This window comes from Callospermophilus lateralis, chromosome 2 (genome assembly GCF_048772815.1).
Source record: "Callospermophilus lateralis isolate mCalLat2 chromosome 2, mCalLat2.hap1, whole genome shotgun sequence".
Classification (NCBI taxonomy): Eukaryota; Metazoa; Chordata; class Mammalia; order Rodentia; family Sciuridae; genus Callospermophilus; species Callospermophilus lateralis.
The window spans coordinates 199,728,238-199,755,236 of NC_135306.1; the positions used below are offsets into that span (position 1 = coordinate 199,728,238).

Below are 26,999 nucleotides of genomic sequence, written 5' to 3' on the forward strand. Positions count from 1 at the left end.
AAGTTGTCTGCAGGGCAGGCTGAAAGAATATTAGCTGCAGGATAACCCAGGCTGGTCCTTTATCACCTGTTTGCGTCAAGTCTGAACACTCAACTCAAGGTTGAACACTTGACCCTCACCCATCTGGGGCAACGGAAACCCCCATCTGACCGCTGCTCCATTTGCCTGAAGGCAGAAGATGATATACTTTTTATGGAGAAATGCTAGTGACTTTCCCTCTGAGATCAGGAATAAGACAAAATTCCCACGATTACCACCTTTATCTAATTCCATTTCATAGGCTTTAGGTAGAGTACATGGCAACATTGAGGAACCAAAGATAAAATAGAAATAAAACTGTATTGTTCATGGAGGAATAATTGTGTATACAAAAAATATAAAGCCCCAGTCAGGGTCAGACCAGTGGCCAGTGCTGTTGATGACCTCCTGCAGCCCGCCTCCTGGGGCAGAAGGACGCTGGTTGTAGGTCGTGGCCTCTGGTCCCCTGGGTCAAGTCCAAGTGATGCTGCTGCCTTGGTTTCCTCACTTTCTGCCCTGTGGTACCAAGGTACCCACAGCCACTGTGGGGACAGGCCATGCTGTCCACTGATGCCCTCCAGTCACCCCAAGTTCTGCGACTTGGGTTCTGCCTCTGCTGTGAGGCAGTCTACTGTTAGACAGTGATGTTGGTATTCTAACGTGGACGTGAATCTTCTACACCTCCTGTACCCCTGGGTGTAAATAGGAACCCAATTCTGTGCCCAGGCGCAGACTCCCACCCAGGGTGAGCGTCTGCTGGGCGAAGCTGTGGTCCAGTCCTGAGCATCCTGTTGTGCGCGTGAGAGCTTCCTTGTGGCGTGTTTGTTCACTTAAGTGCTTATGAGAAAAACAGCTCTGTGTAATCCATGTCCTGACTTTTATTTAATTTTTTAAAGAGTGCTTTTAACTCCTGGAAACAAACATCAGCTCATTTTGTACATAATAACTTCTTATAATGAATAAATCAAGCATCACCAACAAGTCACAAAAAACAAAACAAAAGTATAAAGCGCCTTGTAGATGAACTATAAGAGTTAGCAATTTACAAAAAGCAACTGGAATTTTCCAGCAACAGTTAGAAAATATTATGTTAGGATGAGAGTATCTCATGTTTGGGAGTAAATCTAAGAAAACATGTACAAGAACTCTAAACTCAAAACAGAAAATTATTCGGTGAAGAAGGTCTCAGGAAATGGACAGGAGAGAGAACGTGTTCATAGTTTGTGAGACTTATGGGTTATACATGGATTCTAATTCCCCATCCCAATTTTAAAAAATTGGAATTTGTCAAGCTCATTTTAAAATTTACATGGAATGGCAACTGGTCAAGTCTACTCAAACAGAAATAGAAAGGAACTTATTGTATAACATGAATAAATTGATAATAATCAAGATAGCATTTATTGGTATAATACAAAACTAATCCACAGACAAAACAGAGTCTGGAAATAGACACATATGTAGATGCTTGATTTATGATGAGCAGACTACAAAGAGTTTCATAAAGACAGACTTTAAAACATAGGACTGGGATATTTGAACATTCCCTTGAATATTTGTACATCAAATTCAGAAAAATTAATTCCTGTGGATTAAGAACCCAAACATGATAAATAATAATTGTAAAAATTTCAGAAGAGAATAGCAGAACATTTCTTCATAAGTTTAGCATAAGGAAGATTTACAGAAGAAAACTCAAAAGGTACTAACCATGAAGAAAAAGAAGTTACTCAATAGCCTGAAAGGTCAATAGTGCCGAGCTTAAGGAACCTGCCCTAGACCCTAGAGAGGCAGAGAATCAGCCTTATCAGGCCCCATTTGAGGGTTTTGACAACCACCACGTATCTTTTTAATTGTTTTTTGCTACATCGACACACTGTGCTGCAGATTCTTGCAGCTGATTTTGAGAATTTTCATCAGCAAGTATCCTGCACTTAGAAGCTAAGATAATGAGTATGACATACTTTGCAACTTCTAGAGATAACCCATTAAACTCTTGAGAAGGGGCTTCTGTAATAGGTGGTTTCTGCCAAAATATTGAGCCAGGTTAGATTTTTCACCCTCATCAATACTTTAATCAGGGTTTTGCATCACTAGGTTTTATTGGACCAAAATTTTCCTCAAGAACTTCTTTCTCTTGGACAAACTGGAAATGTACATCTTCATGATAAGGTACTTTGGGGAAAGCAACATTAAAACAGAAAGCAGTATTTTTTTCAAAGCGTAAACCATACTTTTGTGACTTTGTTTACCTGAATCAGAATCTCCTGGAGCTTGTCGGAAGGCCAGATTGACGAGTTTACTGCTTCAGGGTCATTGGCTGTGGGGAATAAACATTAATTATAGGAACCGAGAATGATTGTGATGAACAAAATTCTCAATCAAATCATAAATAATTCTTTTGTATTATATGCTTGAAGCTCCTCAAATAATATTGCAAAACCCTGCCTTTAATATTTGAAAGGAAAGTAACCACAACACTCAGAGCGAACAAGAAATCTTTATTGCAGCAGTGAGAAAGAGGAGGAGGAGGAGGAGGAGGAGGAGGAGGAGGAGGAGGAGGAGGAGGAGGAGGAGGAGGAGGAGGAGGAGGAGGAGGAGGAGAGAGAGAGAGAGAGAGAGAGAGAGAGAGAGAGAGAGAGAGAGAGAGAGAAAGAAGGGCCCGGCAGAAGGGAGTTTTTATAGCCAAAATCTAATGGGGTCTTTGGGTCTGCAAGCTGCCCCATTGGTGTACAGTGATTGGATCATACAGTAGTTGCTAAGGGTGTCATCTTCTGCCTTCAGGCAAATGGGGCAGGGGTCAGATGTGAGTTTCCGTTGCCCCAGATGGGTGGGGGTCAAGTGTTCAGCTTTGAGTGGGGTTGAATGTTCAGACTTGACCCAAACAGGTGATAAAGGACCAGACAGAGGGGGATTTGAGTGCCTGGGTTATCCTGCAGCTAATATTCTTTCAGCCTGCCCTGCAGACAACTTAGTTCAGCCTGCCCTGCACCTAACAGTATTCCAACAGACAAATGTTAACACATATACCAGGCACCACTGTAAGCTCACGGAAGACATGGAGTGGGGGACTTGCTGTCTAGGCCACTTTTTTTTTTTTCACATTTCCCCTCTAATTTTCTAAATGATGATGATAATGACTTCAGCTGTGAGGAGGAATGCTGGCTGTGTACTGAGGGTTTCTCAGAATTTACCAGAATGCTAAATCATTACAGCTGAGGAGCTCAGAGATTTATAAACACCTGTGCAGGTCCTCCCCTTTCAATCTCCTGTTTTCGGTGATACCTTGCTTTGAAATCTGAAGTGATGAAGGTCTTTGGCGTGCTAGGAGTGCTCCTCCTGCTTTTTGTGTCGATTCATGGCTTTGAGTGTAAGAAAAAGTGGGAATTCTGGAGGGTGGCAGATTCAATTCAAACAATGGGATGCTCTGTTATGTATTTTTGACTTGGCGTTTTTTACTAAATTCTGATGTCATCCGCTAACATCTCAGGGCTGCCAGGTAGTTTGCTCCATGCTGGTTTTCTTTGTTTTTGTTGGAAACATCCTTAAAGTTTTTATTTTCTTTTTCTTGGAGATGCTTGTCCCCTTATCTAGGCTGAAATACTTTTAGTGAATTGATAAGTCCGGAGAGCTGGCCAGGTATCTAGGAAAGGAGGTTGTTTAGGTCCTCCTGTATCTGGCCACAAGGTATGAAGTTTGGACAGAGCAGTTAATTGCATGTCAGGGTAAATCACTTCTCTCCAAGCTTATATTTACACAGAATGTCATGCTAACATTAATTTGCTTAAATAATCTGAGTCTAAACAAAATTTTTAAATCAAAGTAGTCAATGCATTGTTCCAAGTGGCTATTTTTATTTATTTTTTTCTTTGTGGCACTGGGGATGGAACCCAGGGCCTTGTCTCTGGTTGGTAAGCACTCTACCACTGAGGCACATTGCTGGTCCTGTTTTATTCTGAGGCAGGTTCTTGCTAAGATACGAAGGCTGGCCTCAAACTTGAAATCCTCCTGCCTCAGCCTTCCAAGTAGCTGGGATTACAGGAGTGTGCTGCTGGGCCTGGTTTAGATCCATGTTTTCTATGGCTGGCCCTTTTCTATGTGAAAGTTGGATGACTTCTGAATGACCTGTGGGAGATCTGACCTATAACATCATCGTAACCAATGTGCAAGCTTTGAATTGCCTCAGCTTTTAGCTGTCTTATGCCCTAGTGAAAGTTCAACATTTCTGTGTTAAGCTCCACACGTTGGTGTGGACATCTGTGACACTACTCTGGCTCCTTGATCCTGTGTCCTCTTCCAGTTACTGCCTCACTTTTCTTCCCTTTAAAGTGATCTGTGTCACTCTCCAATTTCTCCTCTTTTTCTTTGGATCCCACTTGAGCCTCTCACCAGAAGCACACCACTAAAAATTAATTTGTCTTGGAGCCCTGGGGATGTCTACATAGAAAAACCCAACAGTTGCTTTATGGTCAGCAGAAACTCAAGACAGGGCCAAATAAGAGGAAAGAAGAGAGAACAATGTCTGTAAGAAAGACTATTGCCATCTAAATATACGTGTATTTGTGGATACATGATGGGATACAGGGATATGATAAAATAGGTATTAAAGCATCCTTTAAAGTAGTGGTTGTCAAATGGCACATCCCACGCGGAACACAAGTTAGCAGGTGTCAAACTCAGTGTCTGACACAGTAGGCCTGGGAGTACTTAATTATTTGTATTTCTAAGAAGTTCCTAGGTGATGTTGTTTGTTTGTTCAGGGATGAAACTTGGAGAACCATGGATTCAGAGTGCTCTGTTGCAAAAAAATTGAAATTAGTACAGAGTTTTCTTAGTGAAACCTAAAGTTTTGGGACTGTAGGAAACGGAAGTAACTGGTACATTTCAAAACTCCCATTGGGTAGGGAGAAGCGAATAATATAAAAAGTAATCTTAAATTATGTCACATTTACTGCTGGAAATGCTCTCAAAAGGATGTCATTTCTGATGAAAAGGTGATTGTTCATTGGTGTCTCTCTGGGTAATATGTACATATTGGAGAACCAAGTTTTCTATTGGAGGGAAGAAACCATCTTTTGTTACCAGATAAGAGACAAATTTTCTTATTGACAATATCAAGAAATCATTGAACATTCCTGAAGTCCTTTGCCGGTTCCCAGGAGGTAGCTCCTATGGTTCCATCCACATTCAGACCTGGATGTTGAAGCAAGATCTCACAGTAGAAAAACAGAAATAGAAGCAAGGCTTTTTCACTCTGGGGCTGGGCATTCTGGTGGGTCTCTGGGGTTGAAAATTTTGTATTTTCTGACGTCTCTTCTCTGTTTCTCCCATCAGTATCTGTGGATTGTACTGAATTCTGGCTCAGGGTCAGAATTAGACAGACGCCTTTTCTGGATAACATGCTACCCCAGGCTCACGAGTTGTTCCTAGGAACTGGCTGTCCTGTAAGCGGAATGCTGCATGACTACTTTGAATTCATTTATTCTGTCACCTCCTGTGGCATCAAGAAATCTGTAAGAGTACTTGTTATTTTAATAAAAGCCTTTTATTTTTTTAAAATAAAAGTTCTACTATTAGCGTTGTGCAACTATTTTGTAACTGTCAGTAGGTTTTATACCTTCTATATTGACTACTCTGTCTTAAGTTTTTTGATGATTTTCATATGAAGAACTATCAGATATGATGTGGGGATTTAAAAGCCATGATTTTTTTTTAAACTTCCATTTCTCCAACATCTCTCCCTTGCCTGATGGAGATTCTATATTTTGCGGGGTAAAGTTGAACTTGCAGAAAATATTTTATTTTGGCATAGCACCACAATCCCTCACTCATTTGTTGTTGTTGATCTAAATATTGAACTAGAATAGGGGAAATGAGTTATATAGCTGCTGTATAAATAAGAGAATTTAATCCTCTTTCATGAAACTAAAATACTTGGAATTCTAATAATTAGCTTGAATAAAATGGATCAAGTTGAGAGAGGGAGAAGAGTGTGCCATAGCTCAAAAAGAAAACTGGAAGAATAACCCTTCCTAAATAATTATGTGTCCATCATGCTAATAAGCATTTTAGAAGCTACTGATTATCATGATCTTCAGTTCCTATTTGATTTATGTCATAAATAGTGGCTGTCCCATGTAAGATACTTTACTTATCTAATCTTCACAGTAGCATTCTTGGCTAAATATTATCCTCTGGTTAAATACCATATCAAGGGACCAAGTGAACCAGTAATTGTCCCAGTGTCATACAGAAAATGGAGCAGGTGGGATCTGAGTTGGGATTTGAGTGGGGTAGCTCTTCATGCATTAAAATCTGACACTTACACTGATTTTGCTTTATGTTATATTCTTGCGGCATTCGACAATGGCAGCGTGGTTTTCCTCTTTTGGGACCACGTCTGCCCCACTTACAGTGTAGGTGGTTTATCTGGACTAATTCTACTTCTGGCTTCAGTTTGGTGACCCACACCTTTGTTCACTGCTGATTCTGCTGGTGCCTAGAACAAGGCCCAGCTTGTGACAAGGACTGCACGAGTGCTAAGTAAAACTCAGGCACACAGACACTTGTGCTTATGTCAGGGTAGGTGGAGCATCTCTTATGTGTAATATGGTCCTGTATGAAATTCCACCCTATAAATTCTTGCTACAGTCACTTTATATGTTAAAAGGCTTAACCAAAGTGGTGTTGGAACCTCAGCAATCTGAGGTACTAGCAAGAATTCTTGAATACCAGACATCCAACATGTTCAATATGTATGCTTAAAGTTGAAATATGGCCAAATCTTGACTACGGCTAATTGCATGGAACAGAAAGATGATCTCCATTTAATCTTGGCTTATACCTTGTATGATCTGAATATTTTAAATTATCATGTATGAGATACACACTTATTGGCTTGCCCTTTCTGTAAATCTACTATGTCAGCATGCCTGTACATAGCTTTGCTTTTTTTTCTCTAGAAATATTATGTTGCATGTACTATATATTTCCTCATTTACAAATAATAACTCATATCCAGAGTTGGTATTTCTGGTCACTGGGTCAACTCTAGCCAGCTATTTGTGTTCTTAAAGTAAGTCTTATTGAAAGACACATTCATCTCATCACTCTTTAACAGCTATCATGCCACCAGGACAGAACTATTTTCAAGAGAGATAGTACAGGGCAAAGACTAAAATATTCTCTGGCCAGTTTTAGAAAGTTTGCTGACCCCTGACTTATAATTATCTCTATTTTACCAGTAGGGAATCTTTGAAATTATTGAATAGTTAAAGTTCAGGCTCAGAATAAGTTGCAAAGCTGGTCCTATAATCTAGTTCTTCCAAAATTGACCTCTATTCTAAATAAATATGGTGGTCACCAGCCATCTATAAAGTCCTTGACACCACATCAGGAACTACTGCTGAGATCTATTCTAGACATTCACATTTTATCACTTAGTTCTGTTGTCCTCCTCCTCAATGTAAAATGACAATTTTTCAATTTTTCTAACTTGAACTGTCAGACTTAACTGTATCCCCCCTCCTCCAGGAACGCCTGTGGGGCATTCTCATTGAAAGTTTCATCATATATGACCCACTGATTTTAAATATCGGAGGTTACATGCCAGTATCCTGCATGATTGAAAGGTAAGTCTAGTTTTCCGTGGAGATTGTTATCTAACTTTTTTTTTTTTTTTTGGCTGCTACGTGTTTCTGACAAGAGAGAGATGTTAGAAAATATGCTGAGGTACAGCCCTGAGATTGTCTGATTTACTGGGTTCTGTTCAGTCATGTTAGTAGACACAATAAATGTCTAGTATGCATATTTATGTCAAATCAATCCTTTAAATGTATTTTGTTAATTAAAAAATGAACCTACTAATTTAGGCTTCACTGGTAACTGACAGGAATTTTGATCAAGAAGCCAGTTCTTTTATTTCTAGAATCTGTATTTTCAACTTTGCCATCAATTCTATATGTGTGTATGTATAGAATAAGAAGATGCTGATAATCCTCAGATAAGTGGGTTGGATGCTGTATTTTCATTGTATCATTATGGCACTTGATAAAAGATTTATACGAAAACGATTAGTTCAGAGTCTTAGTTGACCTGCCATCTCTTGCACCCACATGCACCAAATTTTGTTCTATCCCTTAGTAAAGACTTCTTTGGCATATTAGATCGGAAGAGTAGAGTCAGCAAAGAGAATATATCAGAAGTGTTTTAGTAACTTCCCTTCTCTTTGCAAAGCATTCCTTTTCATCATCTACCATTCCAAGGGTTAAATAAGAACAATTAAATTATTTTGTGAACATACTATCCCTCTGCCATTGATTGTCCCGTAGAGAAGGAAGGCCTGAAAAGTTAAAAATTATAGTTTTTTCAAAAGGAGAGCTCCGTGAACCTCTGATGTATAAAAATCAAGAGTTTTTACCTTTAGTTATAAAAATCAAGACTTGTTAACGATGAAATGGTCTCTCCTTACTTGAGAAACTTTTCTGAAATGAGAGAATGAGACCCAAGTGCCTAAGGGTGCTGAAGAGCGGCCATTCAGCTTGTCCTTGTTTCGGTTGTTGACACCAATTATGGGTCAGCTGAAGTTTTAGATCTAAACGATTTTTTGAATAATCTGAGATCCGTGAAGACACAATAATTAAATGGTTGTATTCATTTTACAGCAATTGAGCTCAGTTCTGTTATGTGAAACCTTCCCTCATACCTTCACAACATTTCTGGTCTTTCCACCCATTAGAAGTGCAATTAAGCCAATGAAAAATTCAATGTCATATCAGATTTAATGTTATCCTCCTTCACAATTGCCCTCTCCAGGTACCAATGATGGGTAAGGTAGAGGATGCCACATAATCTATGAATACTTTCTCTCCTGCTTTTCTTCATCATTTCATGCCAAGTAGGGTAAAAGGAGGAAAGAGTAGAGGGATGAATACATCAACCTGGTACTATCATCCTCTGTTTCTAGTAATACTAGTTAAATGTGCACTATGAACCCTAAATGCAGTTAAAATTATGAACACTTGGGTTAAGGGCCATTATAAGACACAGAGATGCTCACTGGGTATATTTTGATGGGACAGTCTAGATAAGGCTTAACCAGCTCCAGCCAAATGTCACTTTTGATAGCATCTCCCTTCTGCCAGTTCCTAGCTTAGTTATTGATCATTGAGCCTCTTATTTTGGAGGGGACTGGGTACAAGTGATAAATAACATGAATATAATAAGTATGTTGGTAGATATAATGGAGAAATAGCTCAAATTCGGGTATTTATTGGGAGGAAAATCTTCTACCAGGTGTTTGGGAATATGTTCTCCTTTTTCTACTCTTTCCACAAACTTGTTTTTGTTTATACCATATGAAATATATATATATTAGTCCACATTGAAATAAGCAGACAGCAATACAGGAAGTCAGATGTCAGTCTCCAGGGTGGGTACTGACAGTATTTAAGGCTTCATTTGATGCATCTTTACTTGGCCTCAGGTGGGTAGGTATTTTGACTTAGTACTGTAAATGTTTTCAAATGTACTTATTAAAAAAAGGTAAGGGTTCAAAGTGGCATATTGTGTACCATTAAAAAGAGATGTGCTCCAGTATCCCCCTCACCTGCCAGGCCAGGAACACAAAACTGTGTCTCCATTCGTTTTCTACAGATACAGGGTGGGCTGGTTGTAGTAGCAACAGGATCAGCAGCTTTTAAAGTGTGGCTGGCTATGGCTACTGCTTTGGTTTTAGCTGTGGATTATCATAAGTAATTCTGGGGGTAATCGGAAGTCCTAGTCACATTCTATTAGAAACTTCTCCTTGAATATCTGTGCAATACCCAATTTCTATTTTTATATTAAACTACTTGATTTGTCATTCTGCCCCCCCCAATAGAAGTATTAGTTTCTATCCTTATATTCCCAGCCATGATAAAAATAGCAATATTTGCATTGGCCTCATTTCCATGTACCCTCTTCCCCCTTCCTTTACAGAAAGCTTCCATTCTCCTTTCCAGAAAAACGGGTAGAAACTAATAGTAGTGCCTCTGGGGAAGCAACCCAAGGGCCAGTGGAAACCAGAGAGTCAACATCATCTCAAGTGGAAAATTTGGGGACCCTTCCAGGAATATCAGGTGGGTAGGTATTTTGACTTAGTACTGTAAATGTTTTCAAATGTACTTATTAAAAAAAAGGTAAGGGTTCAAAGTGGCATATTGTGTACCATGTACCCATGTGACTTCAGTTTAGGTTTGTTATAACCATGCATTTCTGATGATCAGGAATATAATTTGTCATGTGTTTCTTTTTATTATTTTTAGGGGGGATACCAGGGATTGAACTTGGGGGCACTAAACCACTGAGCCACATCCCCAGCCCTATTTGTATTTTATTTAGAGACAGGGTCTCACTGAATTGCTTAGTGCCTTTTTTTTTTTTTTTTTTTTTGCTGAGGCTCGCTTTGAACACATAATCCTCTTGCCTCAGCCTCTCGAGCCGCTGGGATTACAGGTGTGTGCTACCACATCAGACCTGTTTCTCATTGTTCTTTCAGGTAAAAATGTACATTTTTAAGGAGGCTTCAATGACTATTCAGGTTGCTCTCAAACCAACCACAGAATAAAACTTTGACCCTAACATGAATAAAGGAACTGGGAAATTGACAAGAGTTGCTATGAGGATAGTATGTGTGTTAGTTCTAACATCAACATTTTGCTCTGTAAGGACCAAATAAATGTCTGCAAGAGAAAACCCTTCTTGAATTGGAAGGAGATCCTAAGAATTGTTCAAATGACCTAGAGCCCTTGAACTTTAGCATGCCAGAGGGACAGACCTTGTTAATTTTTATTTCAGGTATCTGGTAACCCTCTTAAGATTTGAGTTACTGCTATGTAAAACCTACGTTTATTAATCAATAACAAGTATATACAAGTAGTGAGTACATCGGTTCTACTTGAGTCATTACAGTCCATGCCCTTCTTCCTGGTTGAGCCACAATGAAATATTTCAGGGACTTTTGTAATAGTTTCCTGTCTATGTCTTTTGCTTCATTACAGGACCAGTTTTTCCCTTGCACTGTCTAATTGTTATTGCTTGATGTGAAGTGGAGGAATTAGGCTATAGATTCCGGTGGTGTACACTCTACCAACCCTGGAACTCCAGTCATCTGAAGACCGCACTGTCTCTTAGAAGATGTCTATGGATGTTCTGTTTTACCTTTTAAATAATGTTCTTTTTAAAAATGAATTTGCTCTGCTGCACATATTTATGCAGTTTTTCTTCCAGACTTAAATTTGTGGTGAAAGTGATTTTTAAAAATAAAATTTTGAGAATCTGAAGAGTTGCTTTTCTTCTTTGAAGAAAGATGAAATCCTGACTTGTAGGGTGGTTGACCAGGCAACTGTATTTTGCGGAAGCAAAGGGTGTGCTCACCACCCAAGAGCACAGACAATGTTTGAGTATTATACTGTGTGTTTTTCTGATTAATACCCATTTCACTTCTTATGGGTGTAAAATAAAATGAAATAATTAGAGTTCTCCCCGCAAGGCTAAGAGAAATACACTATTTGCTACTCTTGGATTTTCAGTAATCCACCACCCCCACTTTTGCATCACTTATTTTATTATGTGGTAGTACTTTCAACTCAGTTTGTAACTTCAGATTCCTCTGTCTTGCTCATACAAAGAGGCTAGTGTTTTTAGGGGTAAAAATCATACTCGCTGTCACAATTTCTGTTAGCTTTGTAAGTGAATCTTATTTAATCTCTCATAAGTAAACAACAAAAATATCCTGAAGTCTAGGCTGTCTTTGATTTAATCAACCAATTATAGGATGGGACCCCAGGCTCATAGAATTTCCACACTGTAAGGAACTGGGGGAGGCCACCAGCAAGCCAGATGAAGTGGTCCAGGGACTCCCTTCTCACTTGTGAAAGGAACGAGGACTGAATTCCCTTATGATAATTGAAAGTGTTAAGGAGAAAGCCCAGAATGATATCCCAAATTCACCTCCTCCTTGGGCAGTGGAGAGTGCATGATATATTCTCCAAGTGCTGTTGGCTCTATTGTCTCTCCTCTCTTCCTGCTTGTTTTCCCTCTGCCACCTTTTGCTTCCTGACAAAATACAGATTAGAGGATTTATTGACAATATGGAATGTCTCTAATGTTGACTATAAGGACATTTTTATTTCAATTTATGAGAATTTTTTTTTCCTTCTCTGGGGAGCCAATCATTAGATTATCCGTCACCCATGGAGACTAGACTGAAGATAATTTGATTTAGCTCGTTGAGTGGCTGCAATTCCTTTTGTAAATAAATGTTCTGTGTTTAAAAATTATATATTTTCTATTTCTCAGGGTTTTCAACCAAAGTATTTGAGTTAGCTGCAGCTTGCTGAAATTCTAGAAAAACAAAGGATGGAGAGAACCCAAAGATTTCTAATTAAATAAAGGTCCAAATGAAAAAGGCACTATTAGAAATTGTCTATAGCTATGTTAGATCAGCTCTTCTGGAGGTCATAGAACTTCCAAAAGTTCATACCAAAAGTGATGCTGAAATCATGCAGGGCATAATACTTACAGCAAGAGGCAAAGAAGTGTGGGTGAGTGAGAGGTAACAAATTTAGGACAGGGGCAGCAGGATGGAAGGGCCTCACTACCAGAGTCCTGGGGCCTGCACTGTTTACATGTTCTGCACCTCTCTGCTATGTTATCCCTTTCTACTGATTGTTGATTATGAGTTTGTAAGGGCCAGCGTCAAGAAGTGCAAGCATTATCTGTAGTCTTGGATGCTGGTGGTCTCTAGGATAATAGCAGTAAAAAATTCTGATCAAATTTAATCATTTCCCTCACATTCAAGCTAACAAGAATTATTTAAGAGGGGAATTGAAACATTAAAAAATAAAAGTAGATCCAGTACTTAAATAGGATGAATAAAATTATAAAGCTTTTAGAGGGAAATATTAGAAAATATGGATTTCAGATCAGTAAAAATATTAAAAGAGGAATGAAATACACTATGAAGAGAAAGATTGATTTCTTAGATCAGATAAATATTTAATTTTTCTGTTTTAAGAGAAGAATTAAAGAATTCACCATGAGAAAATGAACAGGATCACATATTTTTAGTTTGGGTTCTCTACAGAAACAGAATCAAATTTCATACGTGTATAAAATAAGGAATTGGCTCCTGATATTATGGAGCCCGAGGAGTTCCAGGATGTGCTGTGGCAAGTTGGGGATCCAGGAGAACTGGTGCCCTACTTCTAGGCCAAGTCCAAAGTCATTTTGAGAAACGTCTGTCAAAGTTATTATGCACATGAACTACCTGAGAACCAGAAGAGCTAATGGTGTAAGTTCCAGCCCACGTTCAAGACAGAAGAGGAGTTCAATGTCCCAGCTTGGAGACAGCGAGGCAGAGTACGGATTCTCCCTTAATCAACCATTTAGTTCCACTCAGGCCTTCAGTGGATTGGGTGAGCCCCTCCCACACTGAGGAGGGCAATCTGCTTTACTCAGATTATTGAGTCACATGTGAATCTCACTAAGAAACAACCTCATAGGCACACCCAGAAAAATGTTTAATCAGCTATTCAGAAATCCTGTGAACCAGTAAAATTGGCATAAAATTAACTATCACACCTAGAAATTGGCACAAAAGATTCACAATAAGCATAAATTGAAAGAGTCGTGTCTAGAATATGTGATCCTTACAAACTTAATTTAAAAATACAACTAAATAGGAAACAGAAAAACATTTCTTAAGAGAAGACATCCACATGGTCAATAAATGTGATTTCTCCAGAAATTATGATATGAAAAAGTTATGATATGAACTACTCATTAGTGGTTCAGAAAATCTAAAACCTCAATGAGAGAATGAGAAATCCAATCAGAAATGTGTGCCCTGTGTCAGCTTCTTGTTGCCGGATAAACTCTAAAGCTTTTGTTCACTATAATATAATTAATAAGAACATCCAGACAAGTAGATATCTCCTAGGTACATTTGTGTACCTAGATATATAGGAAATTTTATAGATATCCTTATTTTTTTAACATAATTATCTTTATCATCTATTCATATTAAGGTACTTTTTAAAAAGTTAGTACTAGGGTAAACCACACTAAGACTAAGCTGTGAGAGATGTCTCTGAAATTTAATATGCAAATGACCCACCTGACAATTGTTGAAATGAGTTTTATGACTGATCTTGTAGCTGCAGTTCGGAACCTGATCTTTTTCATTTAAGCACCTCACAGGTGAGATCATGTAACTACTGCTAGCAGATGGACCTGACTTTGAGAGCAAAGATGCAAAGGAGTTTCCCTGTGCTAACCAACTAGAGGGTAACTGCAGACAGCTGAGTGTGGCCAAGGTTTATAGACACCTGAGGACGCCCAGCTCCTGGCCACTTCCTGCTCCCCCTGGCTGCAGTGTCTTGGAGGCTGTCATGATGAAGACCTCTGTGCTCCTAGGCGGGTCCTTCCTCCTTTCTCTGATATTTTGGAATTCTTCTGGACTAGAACCAGGTACAAATAAAAAAATGTCTTTGGAGGAGAGTGATTTAAAGTGGCAAGATTGTTTTCTAAAACTCAGCTGTGCAAAGACCTGTTCCCCCCCTCACCCCCGATGATAAACCAACAGAAAGTGCTGCCTGTTTCCAGTTAGACTCAGTTTTTAAAAAGTTAGTGTCTTTAATCTTTGCTCAAGGTATTTTCTGCCTTTACAAACCAATTGGAGGGCCCCTCAGGTTTAATTATCTTCTATTGTTATCCCTTTTCTATATTTCTTTGAAAATATATGAATCCTAGTTATAAAAGAAGGGGCCAGAGATCCATGGGTTTCTGGGAAGGGAGGGTATAAACTCTTTACCTGAATGCGGTACTGACCAAAAGAAGTGAGCAGCTGGATTGGGAGAGATTATAATTGTTTCCTTCATATGCTGAGCTTCTAGAAACCTCAACTCTGATACTTGTTAGCGGTGTGGACCTGAGTGAGTGATTTGAAGTCCATGTGTCTAATTTTGGCCGTCCACAAGAAGTTATTGGGATGTATGTGAGTCTGACTTAGTATTTCAGTGAGGTAATTTGAGAGGCCAGCTACGGTTTGCCTCTGGGCCCAGCCTGAAGTCCGCGAGGCTCCTGCTGCAGTGAGGGGTTAGAGGGGACGCTGGTGGACCTTCCCCATGTCTGCCACTGCATGGCTCCTCTTCCATCTCTTTATAACACTGGTTCTCAGCAGGGGTGACATCCCCCCCTCCTCCTGGGAAGATTTAGCAAACTCTAGAGGCATTTTTTTTGTTGTTACAACTGGGGTTCCCAGTGGTATCTAGTGGATACTGGTCAAGAGTACAGTCTAGAGCATCCAGATCACCACCCAATGTCCACAGGACTGAGGCGAGAAAACTAGCCTCGGGTGCTCTACCTCTGCTTAGAGTGCTTTACGACCTGAGTTTGTGAGATTGTTTTCTATGCAAAATCAGATCAGAAACTAGTTCCAACCACAGCTCCTTCAGATAATCTTGATTTCTAATGACTAAGGATAGCGACTTTCTCTTTCCAGTGGGTTTCTGAGTAAATAAGAACGAGTGAGGACACCTGCTGTGAAACCCTAATCCTTCTGCGATCCCTTCTCTTGTGCCCTGACGTGGCTTCTCTGGGGTGGTCAAGCTATTAGTCTCCAGACTTTGCCAACCATAACTTGTTTGTTTGATCTTTCTGCGTTTTGAGATTTTTACCTTAATATACATTTTGTTACGTGGGTCTGACTTCTCTATGCCATTCCATGAGACCAAAATCATGGTATGAGGTGGGGGATGGGATGGAAAATTAAGCGAACTTGAGTCACATCAGATTAGCCTGGGAAATGGGAGTAAAATGAATTAAGAACCTAGCTCCTGCTCTGCGAGTACCACCTACATATTTGTGGTTGACTCTATCCAGCTCTGGCAAAGCCTTTGGTCCTTCACTGGAGATCATCAGTGAAATGAAAACTGAACAAATAGCTTAAAAAGAAATCTTGTCTCCCATCTATTTCTCTTTCTATCTTTTTTTTTTTTTTTTTTTTACCTGATTCTGTTTTATTTATTGGCCATCTTGCAGATCTCAGTGTTGGTACCCATTAGACCAGTTCCCAAACTTTGATGTACACACAAGTCATCAGAGATCTTTGTAAGTGTACAGTGATTCAGTAAGTCGGGGATTAGACCTGATAATCAATATTTCTGATGAGTGCTCAGGGGATGTTGATGTTGCCCCTTCATGGACCAGACTTTAACAAGGCCTTAGGTAATTTACTGACAGAGGATTCTCTATGGAAAGGATAATTAACTGATGAAGGGAGTCAGGCATTCGCTGTTCTAATTTTCACTCTTCCATATCCTCCTAAGGCACAGACCTTCAGTAGATAGAGAACATAGTCTGGATTCCAGTAATGACTCGGCCAACTCGTGATGGCCAAGAGCGTTGGTCTGATTTGGTGCTAATGCCAGCTACACTATGGACTCTGTTTGATATCATGCTCAAGTTATTGGATGGTTGGAGCATTTCATTTTTCATCTGGGAAATGAAGGGATTAACTGTCCTGTCTCCAAAATCTCCTGTTGTACTCAAAAACAAAAATATATGTGTGTGCATTGACACTTGACCTGGAAACTGGCACATCAATAGCAAAACTCTGCTTATTTAATGTGATGACAATAAACTTGGGAGTCTCCAATGGAAAAACAAAGCTTGTAGTCTAACATTCTTCCAGGAATGATAGTGAGCCTGCCTGGGAATGGTTTACTTTTAAAGTTAATGCGTCCATTGTTGGGTTGCCTACTTTATAGCATCTATTTTAGTTTGAATGGTGCTTGTGATTCCCATTGTGATGTGGACCATGAGTATTGAACTATGATCGTGTTGCTATAAGGCCTGCAGATTTGTTTCATTCCTATCCCACATCTTGCTTCTAAACTGTTATCACTATATGTGCTATCAGTATATGTCAAACTACTTATATAATTTGTACTATTAATGTTCATAGCAAAAATACAGTTCCCCTCCAAAGCATCAGCACCTTGGGCTTGCATTTCTAACCTATTTTAGCTATCTCAGCAACAGTGCTGAGTTGTTCAAGTTCATGTTTCCAGCCCAAATGAGGCCCCCTTCCTCAGCCAACATTTTACAAAAAGACGTCTATAGATCGTTGAATATTTCCAAGTGTCCTGAGAAAAAAGTTTAGATTAATGTTTTATCCCTGTGGTTGGACGCATCACTTATTTAATTAAAATCCTCATTGAAGACAAAATGCATACCATGTGGCTGGGGATAAAGCAATTTGATATTTAGGGATAGATGGCAACATGTGCCTTATATTTACTCTTAAAAATGTCATTAGTCTATAGCCACAGCTGCTTCAGGTCAACATGAGTCTGAACCTACATGTACCAATCTTTTATGTAGGATTAAGATTCAGGTCTATCTATATGAAGGGATTTTTGGTGGGAGTCCCCTTTTATACAGATCTTTAAATTGCTTTTACTTTATTGAGCATTTAATTTCTAGGCACAAACCTCAAAAGGTAGGTAATAATCACTATATTCATTTTAAATATGAGTAGAATGGTTGCAAAGAATTAAATAACAAATTATCTTTTAAGATGGGTTTTATGACAGTATAAAATACAGAGCTCCAAAGTTACCCCCACTGTCCATTGGCTATTGAGCCCTTGGAATGTGAATTGTGCTACAAAGAGACAATGCACCCTGATTTCAGAAAATCTGTATAAGAAAGAAGTGAAATCACAATTTTTGTTCTATTATTAGTTAATGATTGTATTGGGGATACATTTGGTTACATGAACTAAATTTAAAAATGCTTTCATGATTATGTCAGGGTGTATCCTGGTGTTGCAAATAACTAAAAATATTTTTTTAAATCCCCCAAATTATAGGTCCTTTTTATTTTTGAATCTGGCTACCAGAAAACTGAAAGGTACCTGTGTGGCTTGCATTATATTGTTGTCAGACTGCACTATTATGTCTTAAGGTAAAGATGTGCTAATAACACATTGATTCTTGGATTTTTGTTTTGTTTTAGCAGTGACCTCAATCTGTTCTGATGATTGGTTGATAGTCAGAATGAAAATAAGGCCCTTTGATAATGACACAGAAGTTAAAATTGATGACATTAACCTGGGAGATGGTTGTCCTGTAACAAGGAAGCTCTCATTCAACTATGAGTTTTCTTATCCTGTCGTTTCCTGTGGGATCAATAAATTTGTAAGTGCCTTCATGATTCTTCCTAAAACATATTCTGCATTTTTATTCAGGCATACACATAGTATCAAAGATCTCTTTTAAAAAATCTCAAGTACAACTACAACACTTGCATCATAAATTCTCACGTAGGGGTCAAGTATATGTTTATGTAATGATGATGTTTCAGATGAGGGGTTTTGAAAATGTTCAAAGTTATGGACAATGTCATCTCCATTTTTCTCCTTTCACCTGCTGTCAGATTTTAAGATTTTTTTTTTTTTTTTGGTGGGAATTGGGTGTGGATATGTGCACCTGGCAAGCTATTTTGGAAAGGGCAAATATATTTTAAACTAGTCCGAGAGATGTCAGTTATCTCTTATCACCTTATCTGGCTGTGGAGATGGGGACAAAGGGAGGATAAAGTGTTTTCACTCAGATCTACTGTCTTAATGTAAAATGCCATATTCAGATTTTTCTAGAACGGACACATTCTCTTCAAATTATTCAACCACTGAAATACTTCAATGCTTCTAATATTAAAACTCTCAATCATTTCAGGTATTCTCAGGGAATGATGTTTTCATACTATCCAAGATCAATTACAGACCAACATTGAATATCACCTATTCATTTCAGGTGGTTTGCTTTGTGAAGAGGTACGTACAGTCCACTATTCCCCTTACATGTTTTAAAATTTATTCTTTGATAGGTGTTTCTGTGAAGAACACAGCCCCAGAGGATGCCTAGGGAACAAATATGATGTCTGAAATTTTCTCAATCCTTGATAGGAGAGATTTCAAATGCATAGAAGAGTAGAAATGATTTTTGTTTTTGTGAACCCCTGTATAACTCACATCCAGTCATTTTCCTGAACTTTATCCAGCATCCACTTCTCCATCCACCAATTTTTTGGATGCATTTCTAAGTGAAGACACAGTGCATTTCCCCTAAGTACTTCATGCTGTCGTGAATTGGGGATCAATATTTACTTAAAGTTCTTACTTTGAACAAAAAGTTACCCACTATTAAACACATAGATGTTACATGAGTATATGCATTTGTCATCTCGTTGATATGTTTGGCTCCAAACCTCATCAGCATTCATCAGACTATGATTACTGTAGAGCGACTCTGCTACCTCTCACTGCCCTTGTCTCTTCTGTAACTTTGTGTAAATGGAGTCACAGTGTGTACCTCTGTCTGGTTCCTATTTCCCAGCATAATATTGGAGATTCCTTTGCATTGTATATTCCAGTAACCTGTTGCTCTCCATTGCATGTTTGTTATTGTAATGAAGACATGTTGTTCTCAGGTTCTGGCAGGTATGTATAAATTGGCTCTGACCATAGTTCTGCAATTCTTTGTGCAGGTGCATGTTTCTTTGGGCTAATACCTAGGAATAGGACTGCTTGATCATAGGGAAAGAGTAGCTTAGTTTTGAAAGAAACATGTCTGTTTTCTCAAATAGGTGTAGTGTTTGCCCTTATACTAGGAATGTAGGAGACTCTGATGGTTTTATCAGATGATGATAGTTGTCTTCTAGCCATTTTTCTTTTTTGGTATCAGGGATTAAACCCAGAGGTGCTTAACCACTGAGCCACATCTCCATCACTTTTATTTTTTATTTTGAGACAGAGTTTCATTGAGTTACTTAGGGCCTCATTAAGGGTCTAAGGCTGGCTTTGAACTTGTGATTCTCCTACCTTAGCCTCCCAAGTCACTGGGATTATAGGCTGGTGCCATTGCACCCAGCTTAATGGTATCTTCTGATGAACAGACATACTTCATTTTGAAATTTATAGACTTCTTCTTATGCTTATTGGTTTCTGTTTTAAAATTCTTGCCTACTGTCAAATTTTTTCTTTGAAAAATTTTGTGGTTTTATATTTGTTTGGGTCTATAAGTCATCCTAATTTTTATAGGCATTGAGGCAGATCAAATATTTTCTATTTCCATATGGATATCTTGTTGATACAATACTCAATTTAAATGACTTTCTGTTCCCTCTTGGATTGCACTGACTCCTCTGTGAAGTAAATGACCATATAAGTTTGGATTTCTCTGGACTGTCTTTTATGTTCTAATTAATCTGTTGTGCCTATTCTAATTTGCAACTTAGCAATGTCAGCTTTAGATATTCAGGATGCCTTCACACACATTCTCACTATATCCTCATATTTCCTGACAAAATTGGGGCATCTTGGAAGAAACCAACATTTAAAAAATTTGTGTTTAGATTTTAATAGTCATCATCTCTAAACCTATGCTGTCTAGGAGTCAGTAGCTGCATGCAATATTTACATTTAAATTTAATACAGCTAAGACAGGGTGTGGTGGCACACACCTGTAATCCCAGTGGCTTGGAAGGCTGAGTGAGGTAGGAGGATGGCAAGCTCAAAACCAGCCTCAGCAACTCAGGATAGCCTTAAGCAACTTAGGGAGACCCTACCTCAAAATAAAAAATAAAAAGTGTTGAGGAGTGGGTACTGGGTTAAATGCCCCTGGGTTCAATCCCTGGTACCAAAATAACTCAACACATGAATAAGTAAATTAAATACAACTAAAATTTAGTTCTTTAGTTGCTTTAGCTATTTTTCATGCTCAATGACAGCATGTGGCTAGGGTTACACGGTGCTAATTTAAAGCAATTATTTTATCACAGAAAATGTTATTGGACAGTATTGCTAAACGGAATAAATAGCATTTTTAACTGGACAGTAGCTACTGATTAATCATAAGCATTCAGATTTCTTTGTGTTTCTGAACACTAAATAGCCTTTCCCTAAGTCCTGTGTTTTTTGATGCTAGTTACATTTAGATTGCATAATCATATTAGAGTTGAAAACAAATATAAAATTATTTGAAGGATAAATGGTGACTAAGTAATGGAAGAGAAGGAACATCATTGAACATTTCTGACATACTAGGTACTATGGAAACATCCTTCTTAAATCATCTCATTTAATCTTAATGCCATAAAGTATGTGCTATAATCTTTAGTCTTTATTAATGAAGGCATTGAAGCAAGTAGCTATTATATGATCTGCTTATTAGGGTCAAGATCTGACACCTGTTGACAGATACCATATTCTACTTGAAACTTCTGCAAATCTCTGAAAATTTGGTCTTTAGGGTTCTCTACAAACAAGGTATTGGGCTTTTAGCATTAGGCCTGAGGCTAGAGGAACTAAGTCCTCAAGTTTGCACGAATACTTTAGTCTTTAGTTATCTAGGAAAACATGCATCCCTGAAGCTTGTGTTCTAAAGAAACATGCCTTTCTCATGAAAATTTTCACAAACTGGTCTGAGTTCCCTATACTTCCTGGAATGGATAGGAAATGTGCCTGGGGTAACTTCCTTTAATCTGAGGAACTATCTGTTCTTCCAGACTCCAATTTCTTTTTTAACCCCTGTGGCTACAATAGTAATTGCTATATTTTTATAAGAACTTTATATCCTGTCCCACTGAATTGAACCAGGGGTTAGCCTCTAACTTGAACAATGCCAGTCAGTCCCCCCATCCCAAGGCTTTGCAAACTTTCAGCCTCTGATCAGGTAAAGGCTAGGAGATTAAAAAAAATACAAAACATTGGGCTGGGGATGTGGCTCAAGCGGTAGCGCGCTCGCCTGGCATGCGTGCGGCCTGGGTTGGATCCTCAGCACCACATACAAACAAAGATGTTGTGTCCGCCGAGAACCAAAAAATAAATATTAAAAAATTCTCTCTCTCTCTCTCTTAAAAAAAATACAAAACAACAATTCAGAAAAGTAGTTTTCCTCTTTTGGCTCGTGAATAGGAGTGGTGTACAGCAATGGAATCAAGACAATGAGCAACGATGCATTCCAATTCTAGTTGCCTTTTTGTGATTGGTATTGATATGTCCATCTTTTAATCAGTTATTAGATAATCTAAACATGCAAAAAGTGGGGTTCTTGTTGGTAGTCACTGCTTTTAACTGCAATGTAACATCTTCCCCACTTCTTGATAGCATCCTGGGAAGTTCAATCTCTGGTCAGTTGACAGGGGAGTACCATTTAACACTAGAATTTAATATGTGACTTATTTTTTTCTTTTCCCTTCCCACAATTTCAGCCATTCTAGGGTATGAGGTTTTTGATTGTAGATTCCTAGAGGTGATCTCTTTTTGTGGTCTTAAAAGTCTCTCTACTCTTTTTCTGGGTGTGTTAGAGTAGGGTAATGATGTTAAGACAGGGAGAGGAGATGCCCATCCATTGAGATGGTTGTAGGTCTCTCCTGGCCAACTCTGGCCACGGATGCCTTCTTGGTGGTCAGTATAAACACTGGTTCTCCTCCTTGTGTGCCTTTACGAATGGATCTGTGACAAACCGCAGTTTGGATCCTTCAATTTATTTCCTTATGCCGGACTTAAGGAAGATCTTGGCACAAGTTGCAACTCAATTACTGTATCCACTAAGCTCTCAAGAAAAGGATTCACTTTTTCAAAAGCAAATGTGGAAATAAAGCCTGTTATACTCACAAAGGGATCTAGGAAATATGAATGAGATTTTAGCCTTTACACATGCACTTGGTCACCCTCATCCTCCTGTGACTACCCGAGTCCTGGCTTTGGGTAATGGGTGAGCCCCTTCCTTTCCCTTCCCTCCTCTGCAGGGGAAAGCAGCAGGGAAGGGACACTGTGACTCCTTAAATAGGATGGAGAAGGGTTGGGATGGCTGTTGAAGGTGACAGAAACTAACAGCTTTGTAACTTTCGAGTGAAGCATCCATCTCCCTGCCAGGCTACGAGTTGGGTGGTGGAATCTTTTCCCCACATACATGGGTCTCATTTTAAATTCCCCATCTCTTTCTGTGCGTTAGAGACCTACTTTTCTCCATCTTTTTCTGTGCGTTAGAGACCTACTTGTGGCTGGCTTGGTGCAGAGTGTCAGTCTGTTCAGTCCTATAGAATATTTGTCACATCTGACAATTGTTTTGACATTTGAGACTTCAACTCTGGGGCTCTAGGATCAATTCTGGCTCAAAGGTATCATCCTATTCAAGATCCTATTATAAACATTTTTAAGGTTCATCGAACTAATTTGCCTTGCTGCTAAATTAGTTACTTTTAGTATTTTTTTTACTTATCACTAACATAAACCTGATTGTATTTTATATCTATAAATATGTATTTACATATGTAAAATGTATAAATAATTTCCCACAAAAGTTTTTGTGACATAGAAAAGACTATTGATCCTATGTGTATGTATTTTTTACTTGCTTTGCATTTAGGTTTCAATTATCTCTGATGCATTTTGGAATGAATGGGTATGATGCCAATACGTTGGGTGATAGCTTTGAAGTGACAAAAGAAAGGCCACCAATGTCAGCTCCCCCACAAAGCAAAGAATGTGAACCTATCTTTAGCAGTTACAGTAAGGTGAGGATATTTAGTTTATTCATCATTTCATGGTCAACTGTGATCTGCTTAGTGTAATGTCAATGGAAGAAATAATATGAAGCCCTATTTGAATACTGGATACTCAAATTGCTTTGGTCTTAAACTGAACCCTGTAGACTTAGGTGTATCTTTATACATATATGAGTCTGGATGTATAAGATAACAAAAATAATAGAAGTAGGAAATAGGCCAAATAGGCTTGAAAATTTAGAGGAATTTGCTAAGTCTAATTAGTATTTCTCATAAGAATAAACCTTCAGAAAAACACCTTTCTTAGTAAATATGTTTTTCTGGGTTTGAGTATGCCACACAATTTGTGCATAGACAATTTTGAAATTGACATTTGGTAAGGAAATGAACTTTGTTCTAGGAATCTGATAGCCACTTAAAATTAAGACATATAAATGCTGGATATCTTGAGTCTCAGGAAAGCAGTAATCCAGCCAATACCTAGATGCTAATCACTTTAAAAAAAAAAAACTTTATAGACATGACAGTAGAACCTATTTTGATATATTTATACAAACATGCATGCTAATCCCCTTCAATAGCATATTTTACTTATATATTTGATATAGTTGAGTAATACTATAGATTGCATTTAAGAGTATAAATTCCATCTGGGTGTGGTGGCACATGTCTGTAATCCCAGCAGCTGGGGCTGAGATGGGAGGATTGTGAGTTCAAAGCCAGCCTCAGCAAAGGGGAGGCGCTAAGCAACTTGGTGAGACCCTATCTCTAAACTTAAAAAAATATATATAAAATAAGGCTGGGGATGTGGCTCAGTGGTTAAGTGCCCTTGAGTTCAATCCCTGGTAACAAACAAACACCAAATTTCATTCATCACACTATTTCCAGTTGAGCATCTCTGATTTCTGTGAACAACTGTTGGATGAGAGTGACTTGTAAGCAACTTTTAATTGCTTTTACCCTTATCATATAGGAACAACTATTCATGAAGCCCTGGACCAAAAATATCTGTGTCAAGACTTCCTCTCCTCCCTGAGTTCTAGGAGAAAGTGCTGTTCCCTCATCTGGGACTCAGTTTCAATAATCCTGTTGTTCTGTCATCCCGAGATGAGTACCAATATGTGTTGTCTGTTTAAATGCCTTTCTGGAATTTTGGATAGTCTACATCTCTAATGTGATGTTTAAACCTTTTAAACGAGTTCATTGGAAGTGACATTACCATTGCAACTTTGTATGTGAAGTCAGGTTCATAATAAAGCTGCTACCGTATGAAAGCTTGCCTGTGTTGTCGGGTTGTACAGTGGCTGGCTTCCCCAACACAAAAGTACTCGCAACTCAGGTTCTTCTTCTCATGGGTTGGCTCTCAGGTTCTCCTCTGAATATAATTACCCAGTTCATCTCTGCAAGTGAAATCTTGTGCCTTCGAGTATACTGTGTAAGCCAAAACCAGAGGGGACCACAGACCTGCTCAGGGACTCATGTATACAAATGACTATTTAAGTAAAAATTTTCTCCCGTGGGGAAAACTGGTAGTTTGAGGTAGAACATTGTCTTATGTCTAGATTCCTTATTCCTGGTAGCAGTGTCGGGAGCAAGACTCATAATGACACAGGAAAATGAAAAACATTGCTTTGTTCATTAGACATAATTTGTGCTTGCTAAATCTGAATGAAAGTACCTCTTTCCCATCTAGCTAAAAACATTTTTGATTCCTAGAGAATGTGAAGACATGCAATTTCTTCTTCTAGAATTTGTGTATGACTTAATTGAGCTGTTCAACAAATACCAGACTCTGGCAATAGACTGACCTTTCTTTGATCACCAAAGCCACAGTAGGTTAGCCAGGCCTTCGTTAGAGGGTCGGAAATAACTTTTGGGTAAATATTTCTTTAACTTCCAATCTCATTGTAGGTTCCAGTAGTAGACAGCATGCCAAGGGAAAGAAAGATGGACAATACTTTCCTGACTCATTTTTTTGTTTGCTAAGGATTTAGGCAGCTGTGAAAATGAAGAAACAGCTTCTCTGCCATAAAGTATCTTACTGATCTCCTGGAAGCCCAGTAATGCAAGGCTGACCAGCTGGAAGTAGCTAATCTGATGAAAATTCTGTTTTTGATTTAAAGGTTAGAGTTAAGGTTGTACCTGGTGCAATAGGAGATACGTTGTTTCATTTACTATTTGCAGCGCTGGGAATCAAACCCAGAGCCTCATTCATGCTAGGCAAGCACTCTACCACTGAGCCAAACCCCCAGCCCAAGGATAAGTCTTAGATGATGTGAAAACATCCAAATGGTTTGGGCAGAGTATGAGGAGAACAAAGGACTCAAGGATGTCTCCTGGATGGGGGCTAGGAGTGTATGAACTGCGGTGCTATTTAGATGGTAAAGATCTCTATGGAAATCAATATGTGGACAGGTTCAGAATCTACCCTTTAGCTATTACCATTTACCATTTAATTTTGCTGGTCTCCCGTATATATACCCTAAAGTCTCGGAGTTCAGAAAGATTTTTTTTTTTTTTTTTTTTTTTTTTTTTTTTTTTTTTTTTTTTTTTTTTTTTTTGCTAATCATTCCAGAAAGGTTGGGCCATGGTTTAATAGGCCTAAGTGAGTAATGGGTTTCATCCCTCTCAAAGCAGTTTTGTCAAAATAGAGAATAAAGAAGGTGAATGGAAAAATCAGTTAATTCCCTGGGTTTCCTGGTAGGAGAACAGAATGAGGTGGGATGTGAGTCAGATGGGTATGATCAGAGTTTCTATGATCTTTGAGTTTCTATCAGAATGATTCTAATAAACATTCAAGCAATGGATCTTCACATTTCTTGTTTCTAACGTGTACAAACGTGAGTTTATATATAAATGAACAAAAATATATAATGAAAAAATATTATTTGCTTTTAGCACAGCCACAGAGAAAACTAAGGAAAGATTTGTGCTTTAATTATAGGAAAGTTAATCAAATATTTCTTATGAGTTCATTATACTAAGATAGGGTTTGGGTAATACAAAGAATTATATGTGTGGTCCCTGCCAATAATATTCTGGACAAACTGCATAAAGCTACTTGAAAAATCATTATGCACTTGCCTGTTTTGCATGTATATGTAGAAAAGTTATTTTACAGTGGGCTAAGGTAATAGTGGTGGTATAATTTTTTAATTACTACAAATAATCTTAAAAAATAGATAATGCAACTAATACAGTAAAAGAAAGTAAACAGTTATCTTCAAAACTTAGTTATGAAGTATTCTCCAGAAATGCTACAAAACAATAGTTAAGTCCAAATAAACAGAATATCCTCTATAGGTTCCGTGAAGGTTTGGGGATAATTGTTAACAAAAGTTTTTATTTCGGGCTGGGGATGTGGC

General features: G+C 38.4%; 1 protein-coding gene across 1 annotated transcript; it reads left to right on the plus strand.

The window, feature by feature from the left end:
• The first annotated feature begins 14,453 nt into the window (after positions 1-14,453).
• On the plus strand, positions 14,454-25,441 carry Oosp4b (oocyte secreted protein family member 4B). The gene is made up of 5 exons (XM_076842922.1): positions 14,454-14,475; positions 18,082-18,263; positions 18,801-18,898; positions 23,496-23,643; positions 25,328-25,441. Exons 1-5 carry the CDS (start codon positions 14,454-14,456, stop codon positions 25,439-25,441), a joined length of 564 nt encoding a protein of 187 aa, XP_076699037.1.
• Positions 25,442-26,999: the final 1,558 nt, after the last annotated feature.